Source organism: Labeo rohita, chromosome 3 (assembly GCF_022985175.1).
Source record: "Labeo rohita strain BAU-BD-2019 chromosome 3, IGBB_LRoh.1.0, whole genome shotgun sequence".
NCBI classification, from domain to species: Eukaryota; Metazoa; Chordata; class Actinopteri; order Cypriniformes; family Cyprinidae; genus Labeo; species Labeo rohita.
The window spans coordinates 50,263,465-50,279,284 of NC_066871.1; the positions used below are offsets into that span (position 1 = coordinate 50,263,465).

The following is a 15,820-nucleotide window of genomic DNA, read 5'->3' on the forward strand; positions in this document are numbered from 1 at the left end:
ACTATGGTGGCTGGTGTCTCTATTTTCACGTTCCGTACAATAGAATCGCCAATAACTAGAGCACTTTGATCAGGTTTCTCAGTGGGTGCGTCACTGAGTGGGGAGAACCTGTTTGATGTTCTGATCGGAACGGAAGAGCGGTGTTTTGACCCGCGACTATGCCGTCTCACAGTCACCCAGTTGCCCTGCTGCAAAGGCGAAGTTACCGGAACCGAACAATGTACGGGACTTCCTAAGCTAGTCGCATCCAAAGCCGTATCTAATGCCCTCACATTCTTACTATCCTCGATTAAAGTTTGGATGCGTGTCTCTAGTTCTGAAATCTTCTCTGTCAGCCTAACTACTTCCCTGCATTTATCACATGTGAATCCCTCACTGCCGACAGAGATTGATAAACTATACATATGACAGGTGATGCAGGTTACCAGGAAAGGAGAAGAAGCCATTACTCACCGTAGTTGTAGAACGATTTCAACTCACCACTGTTGTCTGATGAACTTGTGTAGAAAAAGGCGTAGAGAAAAAGTAAAAGTGAATGGCAAGATAACCGGCTAACACACTACAAACACGCTGCACTCGCGGTTGTAGAATAAAACGAGCCGAGTTAAGTCACGCTACAGCTGTTGTTCCTGAGTCAAGCTATGTTGTTCCTGAGTCAAGTCACGCTACATCTGTTGTTCCTGAGTCAAGCCAGGCTACAGCAGATCCTCATGAGCCAAGTCAAGCTGCTGCTGTTGCTCCAGAGTCAAGTCAGGCTACAGCTCAAGCTTCCAAGTCCAGTCAAGCTTCCAAGTCCAGTCAAGCTTCCAAGTCCAGTCAAGCTTCCGCCATCATCCCTGAGCCCGAGTCTGCACTGCTCAAGAGGGCCGCCACGCCAGTGCTTGACGCAAAGATTACCACTAACGCCACGTCAGCCCAGCCCGCGCCTGCTAACGCCACGTCAGCCCAGCCCGCGCCTGCTAACACCACGTCAGCCCAGCCCGCGCCTGCTAACGCCACGTCAGCCCAGCCAGCGCCTGCTAACGCCACGTCAGCCAGGCCACAGCCGGTCAAGGTCATGTCTGCCTCTTCTGAACCTGCACCAGCTGCTGTTGCCAAGTCAAGTCATGTTCCAGCTGTTCCTACCAAGTCAAGTCACGTCACAGCCGTTCAAACCAAGCCAAGCAAGGTCACAGCCGTGGCTCCCGAGTCAAGCAAAGTCACAGCCGTGGTTCCTGAGTCAAGCAAGGTCACAGTCGTGGTTCCTGAGTCAAGTAAAGTCAATGATCTTCACAAGCCAGTTCAAGCCACCGCAGGTCTTCACGTATCAAATCAAGTCACCGCTGATCTCCAAGAGTCAAGTCAGTTCACTACTGATCTTCACGAATCTGGTCAAGTCACAGCAGCACTCACTGAGCCAAGTCAAGGTATTACTGTTGTTTCAGAGTCAAGTCACGCCCTGCCCGACGGCCCGGAGCCAGGTCACATCTCGTCTGACCCTCCAGAGCCCTGTCATGTCTCGTCTATCTGTCCAGAGCCTCACCATGTCCCGCCTGACGGCCCAGAGTCCAGTCACGTCCCGCCTGACGGCCCAGAGTCCAGTCACGTCTCGTCTGAGCGCCCAGAGTCAAGTCGCGTTTCGTTTGACCGCCCAGAGCTTTGTCACATCATGTCTGCCAGTGTGATGGCAACCGCCATCCTCAGCATCTGGGCCGCAAGCTACGCTCCAGAGATCTTGACGACGACTCCAGAAGTCCTACCCGTCGTCAAGTCTGTGCCAGAGGTCTCGTCTGACCTCCCTGAGCCTGGTCACGTCATGTCTTCTAGCGTGCTGGCGATCGCCATTCTCAGTGTGTGGGCTGCACACTCAGCTCCAGAGGTCTCATCTGTTCGCCAGCCAACTCCAGAGCTCCCGTCTGATCCCAAGCCTGCTCCAGAGCTCCCGTCTGATCTCAAGTTTGCTCCGGAGGCCCTGTCTGACCACGAGACAGACCCAGAGGCCTCACCAGTTGGAGAAGCCGCGCCAATGCCTCCTGAGGTGTCAGCTTCGGCTGTAGGTCCTCCTAGGGAGGCGGCGTTCTGCCTCAAACTCTCTGCTTCTCCCCTTATTCTGTCTGCCTCCTCTGTCTCTACTGTTCCTAGGTCCCAGGCCATAAAGCGGTTTCCTGCTCCAGAGGTCCCGCCTGGTCCCAAGTCTGCTCCAGAGGTCCCGTCTGGTCCCAAGTCTGCTCCAGAGGTCCCGTCTGGTCCCAAGTCTGCTCCAGAGGTCCCGTCTGACCTCAAGTCCGCCCCCGAGGCCTTCCCCGTAGGAGAAGCTGCGCCAATGCCTCCAGAGGTGTCAGCGTCAGCTGTGGAACCTCTTATGGAGAGGGCGTTCACCTCAATACTCTCTGCTTCTCCCCTTCTTCTGTCTGTCTCCTCTGTCCCTGTTCTCCCCAGATCCCAGACCGTAACGCGGGTTCCTGTTTTTCCCCAGAGGGCCGCTCCGCGTCCTGCTCTGCCCCGGAGGACTGCTCCACCTCCAGTTCCGCCCTGGAGGAGTCCTGCGCCTCCTGCTCCTCCTCCGGCTCCGCCCTGGAGGACTCCTGTGCCTCCTGCTCCGCCTCCAGTTCCGCCCTGGAGGAGTCCTGCTCCGCCTCCAGTTCCGCCCTGGAGGACTCCTGCTCCGCCTCCAGTTCTGCCCTGGAGGAGTCCTGCTCCGCCTCCGGCTCCGCCCTGGAGTACGCCTGTGCCTCATGCTCCGCTCTGGAGGACCCTTGCCCAGCCGGTTCTGCCTCAGTCCCCTGGCCCCCCCACCGCTCCCCTGGACTGTTGTTTCTGTTGGAGCGTCTGGAAGCCGCTCCTTGGGGGGGGGGCTATGTCACAAATCTGGTTGGTGTCCTGTTCTCCGCTCACCACCAGACGTCGCTCTCACCTCGTTCTCACACATTGACTATTGCACTACACCCCGGACTCCATTTCCCATCAGCCACTGCTCTTACCATTTGCACCAATCACGGACAGTATAAATACCCTGGTCTTCCTGTCACCCCTCGCCGAGTATTGAATTGTATCTATCGTTCATGCAAAGCGTTTCTCCGTGTTTCCCCGTGTCTTGTTTCCTGGTTTTGCCTTGTTGTTTTGTTTAATCTGTCTTTCGGAACTTTCGCCTGCCTGACTCTTCTCCTGCCTCGCCCCCTGGATAACGTTCGCCGCTGTTCGACCCACGCCCGGATTATGGATTACTCTCTGCCTAGCCCTTATGCACCTGTCTGCTCCCGTCTCGACCCTGCCTGCTTTTCTATGTGTCTGTCTAGCCCTAATAAAGGTTTGCAAATGGATCCGCTCGTCTCTCGTCTCGTTCTCCCCGTGACAGTAAATCTATCTTTGGTGGCTGGAACAATAGTTCTGCCAAGATGATAACGCGGAGCCATACAGTTAATATCAGTGATACGCAGCATGCACGATACAAGGAAATGGTCAGAAACATCATCACTTTGAGGTACGATATCTATATAAGTAAGAACAATTCCATGCGATATAATTAAATCTAGTGTATGATTAAAACGATGAGTGGGCCCAGTGACATTTTGCTTGACTCCAAAAGAGTTTATTAGGTCAGTAAACGCAAGTCCTAACGCATCATTTGTATTATCAACGTGAATGTTAAAATCGCCGACAATTAGCACTTTATCAAAATTAACCAATAGTTCTGAAAGGAATTCTGCAAATTCTTTTAGGAAATCTGTATATGGCCCTGGCAGTCTATACACAGTAGCTAAAACAAGAGATAGGAGAGATTTCTTTTGCATATCTGGCAGAGTAACATTAAGCAAAAGTATTTCAAATGAAGTAAACCTGTATCCTGTTTTCTGAGTAACACTGAAAATATCACTATATATTGTTGCAACACCACCACCACGACCACTCTGACGGGGCTCATGCTTATAGTAGTAGTTTGGTGGAGTAGACCCATTTAGACCAATATAATCATTAGGTTTTAGCCAGATTTCAGTTAAGCAGAGTACATCAAAACTATTATCTGTGATCATTTCATTCACAATAACTGCTTTGGGTGCAAGTGATCTAATGTTTAGGAGCCCAAGCTTTAAAAATGGTTTCTGTTCGTGTATTTTGCTTTTTTCTGGTTTAATTACGATCAGATTTTTTCTAGATCCTGCATTAAATTTATGTTTTGACCTCACTATTCGAGGAACAGACACAGTCTTTATAGATTGGACAGTGCAACTACTATCATTTAAGCGTTCAGAACAAAAGCCATCGTAGCAATCATTTGAGAATGTACTTACTAGTCAAATGGAGCGTAGCGTCCTGGAGATGTTGTCCGACAGCAGCTCCGCTCCGACTCTGCTGGGGTGCAGGCCATCCGCACGGAAAAGCCTAGGACGTTCCCAGAAAAGATAAGGTGTCTGATGAGCGGGGCTCTGGCTCTGGTGTTTCCGGTGGCTGAAATATGTTGTCCTGGCTTTCCTGGCTGTTTACCAGAAAGTCGTCCTTCGGCGCTGAGTCTTGGAGCTGTTGTAGTACGTCACAGTCTGTCTGTGATGAGCTCTGTGGGCAGGGCTCAGCCGGGATGGTGTCCATGAGCAGTGCTTGTTGTGGCTGTGTGGTGTTGTCAGTGTCCTTGTGGGATGTGTCAACCACATGACGACTCTGAATCTGATTTGAAGTCCTGTGGTCACTCATACTTTGTCCAGGTGTGTGAGTGCCATTCATGTTGGGTGGACTGGCACACTCTACTGAAGGATGACGGAGTGAAAAATAGATGTTGTCCTTTAGCACTCTTGCACCTAGTTTGTTTGGGTGGAGGCCATCCAGTTTAAACAGTTGTCTATGGCCCCAGAAAAGATTGAAGTTGTCAGTGAAGTTGACTCCTTTTAGATTGCAGGTTCTTTGTAGCCATGTATTCAGCCCGAGCAACTGTGAAAACATGTTAGTTCCCCTTGCTGGAATTGGTCCACTGATGAACGGCTGAACTTCAAGTCTTCTAAGTGTTTCGATGAGTTCACTGAAGTCCTTCTTTAGGAGTTCTGACTGCTCTTTCCGAATATCATTCTTCCCCACATGGATGATGATTCGATTTGCAGTCTTGTGCTTCATTAGGATGTTCCGAAGTTCCCTGTTCACATCACAGACAGTTGCTTGAGGAAAGCAGCATGTAGTTGTAGTACTGCTACTGATATTTCTGATAATGGAGTCACCCACTATCAGAGTCCTGGGCTCGGCTGCACTCTGAGCTGAATACCGCTGTCTGTTCGACCTTGAGCGCCTGTTAGTAGTGATGTTAGCTGCTGGCTCATACGATCCATGTTCAGTCACATTTGGGGATTCTTCATCCACATTCATTAGTGCTTCAAATCTGTTCTCAAGCTGTATAGGAGGTGGTAAAATACCAGTTTTTGCAAGCCTCATCATAGCTATATCTGGGGTATAGGATGCTACCGCAGCAATGCGAGACACTCGTGACAATCTGATGTCTCAAGTGCCTTTGGGTCTCGCTCCCTGTTTGTGCCATTGATTAGTGTGTCGATCAGTTTTGGCGTGTTCCTCTACACTTATAAACTGTTGAGATTCAGTAGGTTGATGGGACTCACTGGCTGTATGCTGAGGGGGTCCATGACGATGATCTGCTGAGTGTTTCGCCTGTTTTGGAAGTCCAACAAGTAACTTTGTTTCAAGAACCACAATCCTTTGTAGAAGTCTATGGCAGTTTGTGCAGCAAGTAGATTCCAGAAGAGGCTGAAGAGGCATTTTCTTTCTCGTCTGTTGAAAGTAGGCAGCTGTGTTTTTCCGTCTCCGGAATGTAAACTGCTGGCAGTGGGAGTCAAAGAGTCTCCTTTTTCGTAGTATTATTCCACTTACGAAAAGTTTTTAATTTAGTGTTTGTGCCAAAAATGTGTTGTTTGAGCACTGTGCTGATCTGCTGAGGTTAAAATCTTAGAAAGTCTGAGAAAAGTATATAAACAGGGAGCAAAGCGCGGAGCAGTAAGCAAAAGCGTCCGAACAGTAGCAAAGCCGGAAGCAGTCAAAACTGCTTACAGAAACAGTCTAATGGTTATGTCAATTTATGTGGAATAAGTATTAATTAGATTCCAGTAATATGTTTTATGGATGTACTGTATAAAAAGTGAAAGCATAAAGAAAGAGCCAAGACAAGGGTTTGGTTATGCAGAAAACACTGTTTATTGATTTTGCTGGATCACATGTAAAGACTTCAAGAATTATTATTGCTGTATGGAGATATTCATGAAGTTACAAGACATTGTGATTAAATGATTGTAATAAAGTCATTACTAGCGCGGCTCAGCTTTGAACACCAGCACAACTTTGACCGTCTCATTATTTCTATCACATAGATTTCACTGCAGTACTGCCAACTGGACAGTGGGCGTGCTACACTTGCAATGTCTTTTACATGTCAGGAAACAAGCTCTAATTAATTTGTAGTTATTGGTTATTCTGATTGTCATGTTTTTTTTTGTACTGTAGCTCACTGTTTGTCTTTTTTATTCATTCAGGCACTGCAGGCTTTAAAAAAAAGTTAAAAAGTTTTACTGTCCTAGATGATTCTCATTAAAATCATCTAGGGCTGGTTGTTTAATAGTAATCTGGTCAGATTTCAGATATTGGATTGAATCAAATCTTAAACATGTGTTGTTCAAAACTAAAAAGGGATTATGAATTTGTATTATGGATTATGAATCAAAACTTTTTTAGTTTTTCAGCAGTTTGTAATATATATTTTATTTGTCAATAATAAAATAGCCTATGTCAAATATGTATATGTGAAATTTATTTTCCATCAATATATAAGCTAGGTCAAGATAAATCTTTTTCATTACTAGTGTGCCATCTGCGGGTTGTAAATTAAAGTGGCGATTGTTCCCCTCTTGTTCAACGAAGTTACAGGGTACAATACATATAACAACGCAACGTAAAATGTGGTTCTACAAAATGTACATTTATTTACATTTTTACAGACACTAAATGTACAATACTGACATATTTACATCATCTAAACATTTAACGTTTACTTAATATGAAATTATAACATTTCATTCTGTTCTGTGTGATTTCTGTTGCCAGCTCGTTTCCAAGAATAGGTCTACATAATGTTATCATGACTACACGTTAAACCCTTAAAATAAATAATATTTCTGCAATCGTTTAATCATTCATGTAATATTACCTTCGTTTGTTGTGGTGGAACACAAAGGCGTTTTCTCTAACATGCTGTGACTAACAATAGAACCATAAAATACACCGAACACGCATCATAATTACAAATTAAACAATTTTATTTGTGTGCTGTAACCCAAATCTTCAGAATCCATAAGATTTGCGAGGACCAGAACCAAATTCAAGGCTTTGTCCGGCGATCTTCATCTCCATCTCTAGCAGCGAGTCCAGGGATTCACTTTTTTCCAGGGGTTTCAGAACAGCGTAATCGATACTGCGTCACCAGGCGGGCGTGGCCTATTTGAGAATCTGCATAAGGTCACCGATCATGCGCAGTTTGAGGAAGGCCATTTGCATCAGATACCGGTCGGCGATGGCAGGGGTTTCGTGTCAAATACATTTTATATTAATATACAGTATCTTGAAACACCTGTCCGGGATCGCAGGGATTTCGTGTCAAATACATTTTATATTAATATCTTGAAACACCTGTCCGGGATCGCAGGGGTTTCGTGTTAAATACATTTTATATTAATATCTTGAAACACCTGTCCGGGATCGCAGGGATTTCGTGTCAAATACATTTTATATTCATATACAGTATCTTGAAACACCTGTCCGGGATCGCAGGGGTTTCGTGTCAAATGCATTTTATATTAATATATATTATCTTGAAATACCTGTCTGCAATCACAGGGATTTCGTGTCAAATAATTTTTATTATCTTTACAGTTACAGTATTCATGTCAAATGCATTTTATTATATACAGTAACTTTAAATATTTACAATATACTATTCAGTTATAGAATACCTATTTCACTTTAATAAGCTTACTGTCTTCACATCAATTCTATGATGTGTCCTATAACACAAGTAAAATCTCCAGTTAGATCTCATTATAAGAAAAACCTTATAATTATCTGTAATTCCATACTAAATTTAATTTACACAGAAAGAACATGCCATGAAGACGTTTGATGAATTGGTTGATTGAAGGCTTACAGGATCTTCTCATGTATAATCTCCCAAACCATCATTTTCCTGAACAGTGGAATGTAACACTACAGAGAAACAGAGATGAATCAGAGATGAATCAAGAGCATAATAACATTTTTTAGAATTAATGGTGTTAACATAAATACTGTTCCTTGATCATGTACCTGTCTGAAAGTGAGTGGCTTTCCCTGAGAAAGGAAGTCTGCATATTTACAGGCAAAAACACCGCAGTCATTGCCATTCACCTGTTTAAGAATTGCCTAGACACAATTTTAAGCAGAACATTTTGCCTTAAAATGACACTTATTTCAGACAAGATCCATATCATATATCTTATATCATATCTCATATATTGTATCATATCATATGGTGTCATACTTTAGTTCTCATTCGGCCGACAGTCCACCTGGAAGCCTCCAAGAAACAGCCTTTCTTGACCCTGTACTCCTCTGCGATGTACTTTGTTAAATAAAACAGATGCACATCCAGATATTAAAAGAAGATGAACAGTCAAACCACAAAATAACATAAAAATAAGGAGACACTGACAACAACATGTGACAGATCTCATCATGTCTCTGACCTATTGAGTCATAGCACTGTATGGTCTGGGATTTGAAATCAATTACCTGGTGGTAAGAAGCAATATAGGCAACAAGTTAAAGACAAACTGAAAATCATAAATAGTGTTTTGCACTTTTCAAAAAATACATGTAAATATTAAAACTAAAAAATTTAAAAAGGCATCCTAACTCATAAATTACTTACAGCCAAAGCCCAGTGCACGCCTAGGTGCAAAGAAACAAAAACAAGATCAAAGAGGAAGAGATCCACAGCTTTTGTCCAGTTCTTCACTGCGGCATGGCCTTCACCACTCTGAAGCTTTGGGTAAAAGAAAGTGCTGAAAGAGAAGACTTTAAGGCTTCCCAACTGATCTCGGTTTCTCTTCATCAGCAAGGACAAATAGAAGTTGATATTCTTAGAAGTAGAAGAGGGAAAAAACAAAATTAAAAAACAAAAAAAACAACAACTCATTATTGGGAATGCACAAGATTGGTGACAGCCAGCATTAGTGCTTCATGATCATCAATGGTCTGATTACATTGATACTGTTGGCAGATACTAGTGTGCAGCAATTTACAGATGAGGTACTCACCCCTGTCTTTCTTTCTTCAGTTCTAAAGAAATTTTGAGAAAAACATTTCAGGAATGTTGCCCATAGAGTGGACTTCTGTGGTGCCTGTGAGTTTGAATTGCCAAAAAGCAGTTTAAATGCAGCTTCAAAAGGCTCTAAACAATCCCAGCCGAGAAAGAAGGGTCTTATCTAGTGTAACGATTGGTTATTTTCTGAAAATGTACAATTTATTACATTTTAATCACAAATGCTCGTCTTGTCTAGCTTTGCAATGCACATGCATACTCTGTGTAATCCAGGTCAATACAGTTAGGGTATGTCGAAAAACTCCCATCTCATTTTCTCCTCCAACTTCAAAATCATCCTACATCGCTGCAGAAGTACCAACCTAGTGTTTACAAAGTGAACGTGCAAAGATTAAACGCCCTTTACAAAAAAAAGGTAAAAGTGATGTAGGACTATTTTGACGTTGGAGGAGAAAATAAGATGGAGTTTTTGTTTAACATACCCTAACAGTCTTGAACCAGAGTGCACAGAGTACACATACGCATCGCAGAGCTAGACAAGATGAGCATTTGTGCTTAAAAAGTGTATAAATTGTATATTTGTTTAGAAAATAACATTGTTTCGCTAGATAAGACCCTTCTTCCTCGACTGGGATCATTTAGAGCCCTTTAAAGCTGCATTTAAACTACATTTTGGAAGTTTAACCTACATGGGGAAAATTTCTGAAATGTTTTCCTAAAAAGTATTTCTTTATGACTGAAGAAAGAAAGATGTGAACAACTTGTGAATACATTACCTGTAAATTTTGACATGGATAATCTCTGAAGTGATGGTGGTGTTTCCTTTTAATGACTCCAGAACACCCTTAATAGCCGCTTGTTTTTCAGTCCTAGAACTTGTTTTAGTCACAGCAAACTGGTCATATCTGTGAAAAACAACACTGTTTAATGCCTATTAGATAAATATCCAATATGTTCAACCACTCCTATATGAGACAGCACAAGAAATACGCATTTCATCATTAAATAAATAAATAAAAACTTTAAAGCAGTGGTCAATTATAGCATTATCATGGGTGCGTGTTTTTGAAAAGTCAGAAAAAAACAGAAGATACATCAGCATTTGTCAAAATAAAAACTGGGGCATTAAGCAAAAACAGTTAATAACCACTGGGTCTCAATCATTAAGCATATGCATGCACAAATTTGTGCATGAAAGCTATGTAGAAACATTTCCACAAAAAAAAAAAAAGTGACTCAGTAACTTTCAATCTAGAATGTATTCTAAATTTACAGAAAAATGTAGGAACCAAAAAAAAAAAAAAAATAAAATAAAAATAAAAATCACACTTGTTGGCCTTATAAACATGTTAAGATGAAACTTTGTAAGCATAAGAAAAGGTACATTATAGCTCAAGCTGTGAAGCAACTCTGCAAAAAGACAAACATGCATACAGCTGCTAATCAGAGGTCTGTAATGTCTGCATAGCAGGTATAGTGTTTATTGAGACTCACTATTCCCACTGTTTTAAAGCTATTTTAAGTTGTGCAGCTATTAGTATTCAAAGGATTAATAAATATTGAGTATTTTTTTAAAGAGAAACAGCTTTTTATTTCACCTAACATTTTGGCAAATCTTTCCTTTTTAAAGATGTGCTCCTATCTACATATTATGTATGCTGTATATTAAGCCATGCTAATGTAATGCTTACCTTACTACATATCGGACGTAAAGTTTTGCTGGGCAATCCACTTTCTTGCTGTTTTGAATATGGAACCTTTTTCTTCTTGTGTATTCATGTTCAGTATGCTGGAGAATGAAAGAAAATAAAGCTTTGATTGCATATTTTTAGAGCCAGACACTAGCATTTATTTGTGAGTGAACAAATACATATATATATTTTCATATGGCATATATCATTTTGTAAGGTGGACAAGCTTCTTATTCTGCAGACTGACTGCAGTAACCCTGTCTCCCTGCATTAAAAAAAAAAAAAACAAACAAAAAAACAAAGCAAAACATTTGATCGAACATTTTATGTTCAAATTGTACAGAATAGTCATGTAGACAAATATGAACTGTGCAAATGTATGAATTTCTTACATTTTAAAGGCAGACCATGTATCTTAGAACATTTATATAATGGGCGAGTACACCATGAATACATCTTTCAGACCATGTTTGCCTTATCCGGAATACCAACAGTACACCTGTAATAAGTGTTCATATATTCAAGCTACTTTAGACCAAGCAAAATGCCACCTACTGTGGAATAGCTGCATACAGTTTTGTTTATCAACCACTAAAGTGGCAAGAATAATATAGTGTATCTTTAAATGAAAATTCTTTATTTATAGAATATTCATCTCGAGCTCACATGAGTTTAATGATGCATGGATGTTGTGTTAATGGGAGAGAAGACATTGTATTTGTAAACATGTTATGGATTAATATCACAAAAATAAATAAATAAATAAATAAAATAAAAAATTACAGCCAAAGTTAAATCATTGGAGTCACATGGATTACTCTAGTGATGCCTTTACTATCTTTCTGGAGTTTGAAAGTGATAATTACATAGCTCTTAATGGAGGGTCAGAGATCTCTCAGATGAACAAAAGTCTTGGAGTAATTAATGACAGAATTGTCATCTTTGGGTAAACTAACCATTTAACAACGTACATTTGTTATTTCATACAGTAATTTCTATGACTAAGTTTCTAAACATGAGAAGAAATAAGAAAAACACTGTTGGTGTGCTCAAACTTTTGTTGGGTAGTGTAAAACTACATTTTACTTCTTTAGCATAAGAGGTGTCCAATCCTGAACCTGGGGTGCTACCTTACAGAAAAGTTTATTTAGAGCCCTAAGCTGTGATTGCTTATATCAGCTAATAAAGGTCTTCAAAAATCATTAAAATGTGGCAAAGTGGCCCTCTAGGAACAAAAATATACTTCCCGCCCTGGAATTCATTAACAGTGTGGTTATCAAAATGTATAGCGATACATACCAAATCATCTGTTGTGGGTGTCTTCTTGTAGTTTTTTCCGTGCTGACAAGCATATATCACCCTTTTTTTCACAGAGAGTGGGACGTATTCTGAATAGTCCTCAACTCGCCATAGATATTGTGGTGTCACTTTCTGTTTTTTGTTACTGTCATCAGACCTGTTATGAGAAAAAAGACTATTAATATTCAAAATGAATTAATACTCAAAACAGTAAAATTACAGGATGAGCACAGCATTAACAAATAATGTAATTATTAATAGAAATACTGCAGTGATTAATGTACTGCTCACTGTAAGTTCATGTTAGCTGCTAGATGCTTTAACTAATGTTAATAAATGAGGTCTTACTGTAAAGATTTACAATCTACTACATATCTTCTTACACTGCATATTTTTCTATACTTATACTGTTTTTGTGTTAATGTGTTTTCTGTAGTGAATCTGAAACAAGACAAATTCCTTATATCATGGCAAATAAATATAAGATATTTCCACAACAGAAATATTTCCCATTAAAAGAAAACATGCTATAAATGTAAATGTAAAATGTTAAATTACCAGACAGTGTAAGATGTGCCAGATGCAGGCTTGTGGCTTTCCAGTAGAAGTTCTTCGTCTGAAGAAACAATTCCTGATATGTACTCTTCGGATGAAGTACATATTTTAAAATATGACGGTAGCCAGTCTGAAAGAAACAAAGTATATTTTTTTGAAGAGGTTCATACTTTCGTCTACATGATCTTTTTATTCTTTATAATCACTCGGTATAATTGTGGAAACATGCATTTATACTGTATATAAAAGTACCAATTATGAATTACTAAAATTAACCATGGTTTATTACAGTAAAAGTGTGGTAAAAGTGTTTTTTTATTTATTTATTTACCGAATAGACTGCCATTTGTATTACCAGTTTTACTACAAATACCACAGTTAAACTATGGTTCGTTTGGCACAAACATTATTATGCTATGGTTACCATAAAAACTACACACACCCTGGGCCTGTACCATGAAGCCGGATTAGCTGGCTAGCCAGGTAAGTTTAGAATTAGTTTGCACCAATGCTGGGTTTTAGGTACCATGAAAGAAACTCGGCTTCAGTTGGTGTTCATTGCCATGGTAACTTGCGCTGCACGGCTAACCTGCTCCGGGGCAGGTTAAGTTCTGGATTCGAGATCTCAAAACGAAATTTGACCAATCAGTAGTGAACATTTAAGTGACGCAACTAATTTCTAGTGTCTGTTGCAATGGCTTGTCCTTTTCTGAGAAATCCCGTGGACATTTCCGCGCAAATTGTTCGAAGAGCGCTTCGCAGAGAAAGAGTTTTTAGGGACAGACAAGATCCCATTGCCTTCCCTGATAGTTACTTGTATGAAAGATACAGATTTTCCGCCAAAGGCATATTGTATCTTTGCGAACTTCTAGAGCCGCACATAACAAATGTGACGCGTCGAAGCCATGCCCTTACTGTAACGCAAATGGTATGTATTGCGTTGCGTTTTTTTGCAAGCGGAACATACTTGTATGCAATCGGTGATGCAGAGCACCTAGGAAAAAACACGGTTTGTCGAACCATTCGTAAGGTGGTCCTCGCACTGCAAGGCTACCTAAACAGCTTTATTGTATTCCCTGGCTTTTTATCGACCTTATCAATTAAAGAGGGTTTTTATAAAATTGCAGGTGAGATATATTAATAAAATCACATAATTTTATTTCTCTTATAACACTTACATGTTTACTATAATACAGTACTTTTATCTAAAAGGATTCCCTAGAGTCATAGGAGCAATAGACTGCACGCATGTTGCAATCTCCACAGCTCTAGGAGACCATGAGGCAGACTATGTAAATAGGAAGTCTTTTCACAGCCTTAATATTCAGGTAGGTGTACTATGATTGTGATATTTTTAGCTTTAGTTAGGTGAGTATTTAGATAAAAAAAAAAAAATAGCATTTTAATTATCTACTGTACTGTGTTCATCTGCAGATGACTTGTGATCATGAATGCATGATCACAAGCTTGGATGCCAAGTGGCCCGGCTCAGTGCATGACTCACGAATTTTCCGTGAGTCTTTGTTGTGTCAACGCTTTGAGGAAGGCAAGTTACATTTGGAACACTACAGACTACTTTAAAGTATTCTTTTAAAATGTGACAGCGACATTTTCAGAATGTTTCCTTTTCTGTTTTATGACAGGGCTTTTTGATGGGGTGTTAGTTGGAGACAGGGGATATGCATGCCAGAGGTTTTTGCTAACCCCTTATCCTGACCCCCAGACACGATCACAAAACCGGTTCAATGTGGCCCTCAGTAAAACCAGGGTCAAGGTAGAGATGACCTTTGGCATCCTAAAGGCACGCTTCAACTGCCTTCGGCACTTAAGAGTGTCACCAGAACGGGCATCACAGATAGTGGCTGCATGTGCCATTCTGCACAACATAGCCACTATCAGAAAGGAGCGAGTACCAGCATTAAACCAGCTTCTCCCTGATGAAATTGACCCCATCACACTTGACCACCCAGCTGGTGCAGCTGTCAGAGAAGCAATCACAACACAATATTTTACTTAAGCACACTGAAACTACAGATGTTTTGTTTTTTTATTGGTTATGTGGCTGTAGAGCAAGGAGAGAGAGCAAGAGAAAGTAGCATTAATAAAAATTCTGTATTCATGCCAAAGTGTTAGTTGGTTAATGGTGTACGTACAGAAATCTGTTTTTCAAGCTGTTTAATCTCCAGTTTAATTTTTTTTATTTGGAGTCTCCTCAGCTCACAGTCAAGCTCCTTCAGTGTACAGTCTATTTCCATTTTTCTTTTGTAAAGGGCCCTGACTGAGTCAGTTTCCACCTGAAACCAATAAAACTGAAGGTTAATCAAATGACAAAATATTGCACTTTCTACTTTCTAATGTTAGGTAATGTTTAAGCATTACCTTGTTCACATTCCTTTTGAATCCCATTGAGGTAGAGGCCTCAGGTTCAGCGGTAGGTTGTGAAAAATCCTACAACAAATGAAAAAAGGACCAGAGTCACTTTATTGCTATACATTCACATGTGTGCAATAATTAAGTCAACAGCACTCACCTCAGCAAGCCCAGTGCCTTCAGTCTCAGAACAGGCAGACAGTGTCTCCTCATTTGTTACACTCTAAATAAGAAAAATAGGCCTATGTAAAGCAGAAATGTTGTAAAACAGGTTATGTTCAAAGTGTTCATTTTGCTGTATACTGACCTCTGTCTGGGAGACTGCATGTATGTGTGATGGCTTTAGCAGGGCCACTGTGTTTCCATCTACTGCATAACATAGTTAGTAATACAAAAATAAATAATGTAGTAAGGCTTTGGACACATACCCACTGTTACTTGCTTAGAGGAGCCAGCACCAGGGTCAGACTGTCTAGCACCTGAAATACCATCCATTATTGGTCGCCCCTCATTGTTACTTAGAGCCAACTCCTCTGCCACAGTGTATTCTGGAGGAGGTGGTCCTCCTCCTGTTTTTCGGCCGTCACAC

General features: G+C 41.1%; 1 protein-coding gene, 1 long non-coding RNA gene and 1 pseudogene across 2 annotated transcripts; 2 read left to right on the top strand and 1 right to left on the bottom strand.

Moving 5' to 3' along the window:
* LOC127162783 (uncharacterized) overlaps positions 1-15,820 on the top strand; it is a 54,155-nt pseudogene that overhangs the window by 23,248 nt on the left and 15,087 nt on the right.
* On the top strand, positions 13,425-14,880 carry LOC127161426 (putative nuclease HARBI1). Its single transcript, XM_051104201.1, has 4 exons — positions 13,425-13,988; positions 14,074-14,189; positions 14,296-14,407; positions 14,505-14,880. Exons 1-4 carry the CDS (start codon positions 13,556-13,558, stop codon positions 14,876-14,878), a joined length of 1,035 nt encoding a protein of 344 aa, XP_050960158.1. The 5' UTR covers positions 13,425-13,555; the 3' UTR covers positions 14,879-14,880.
* LOC127161642 (uncharacterized) lies at positions 15,042-15,819 on the bottom strand. The gene is made up of 4 exons (XR_007827119.1): positions 15,539-15,819; positions 15,392-15,454; positions 15,241-15,309; positions 15,042-15,155 (listed from the first exon to the last, which is right to left on the bottom strand). It is a non-coding gene; the product is annotated as an uncharacterized LOC127161642 (long non-coding RNA).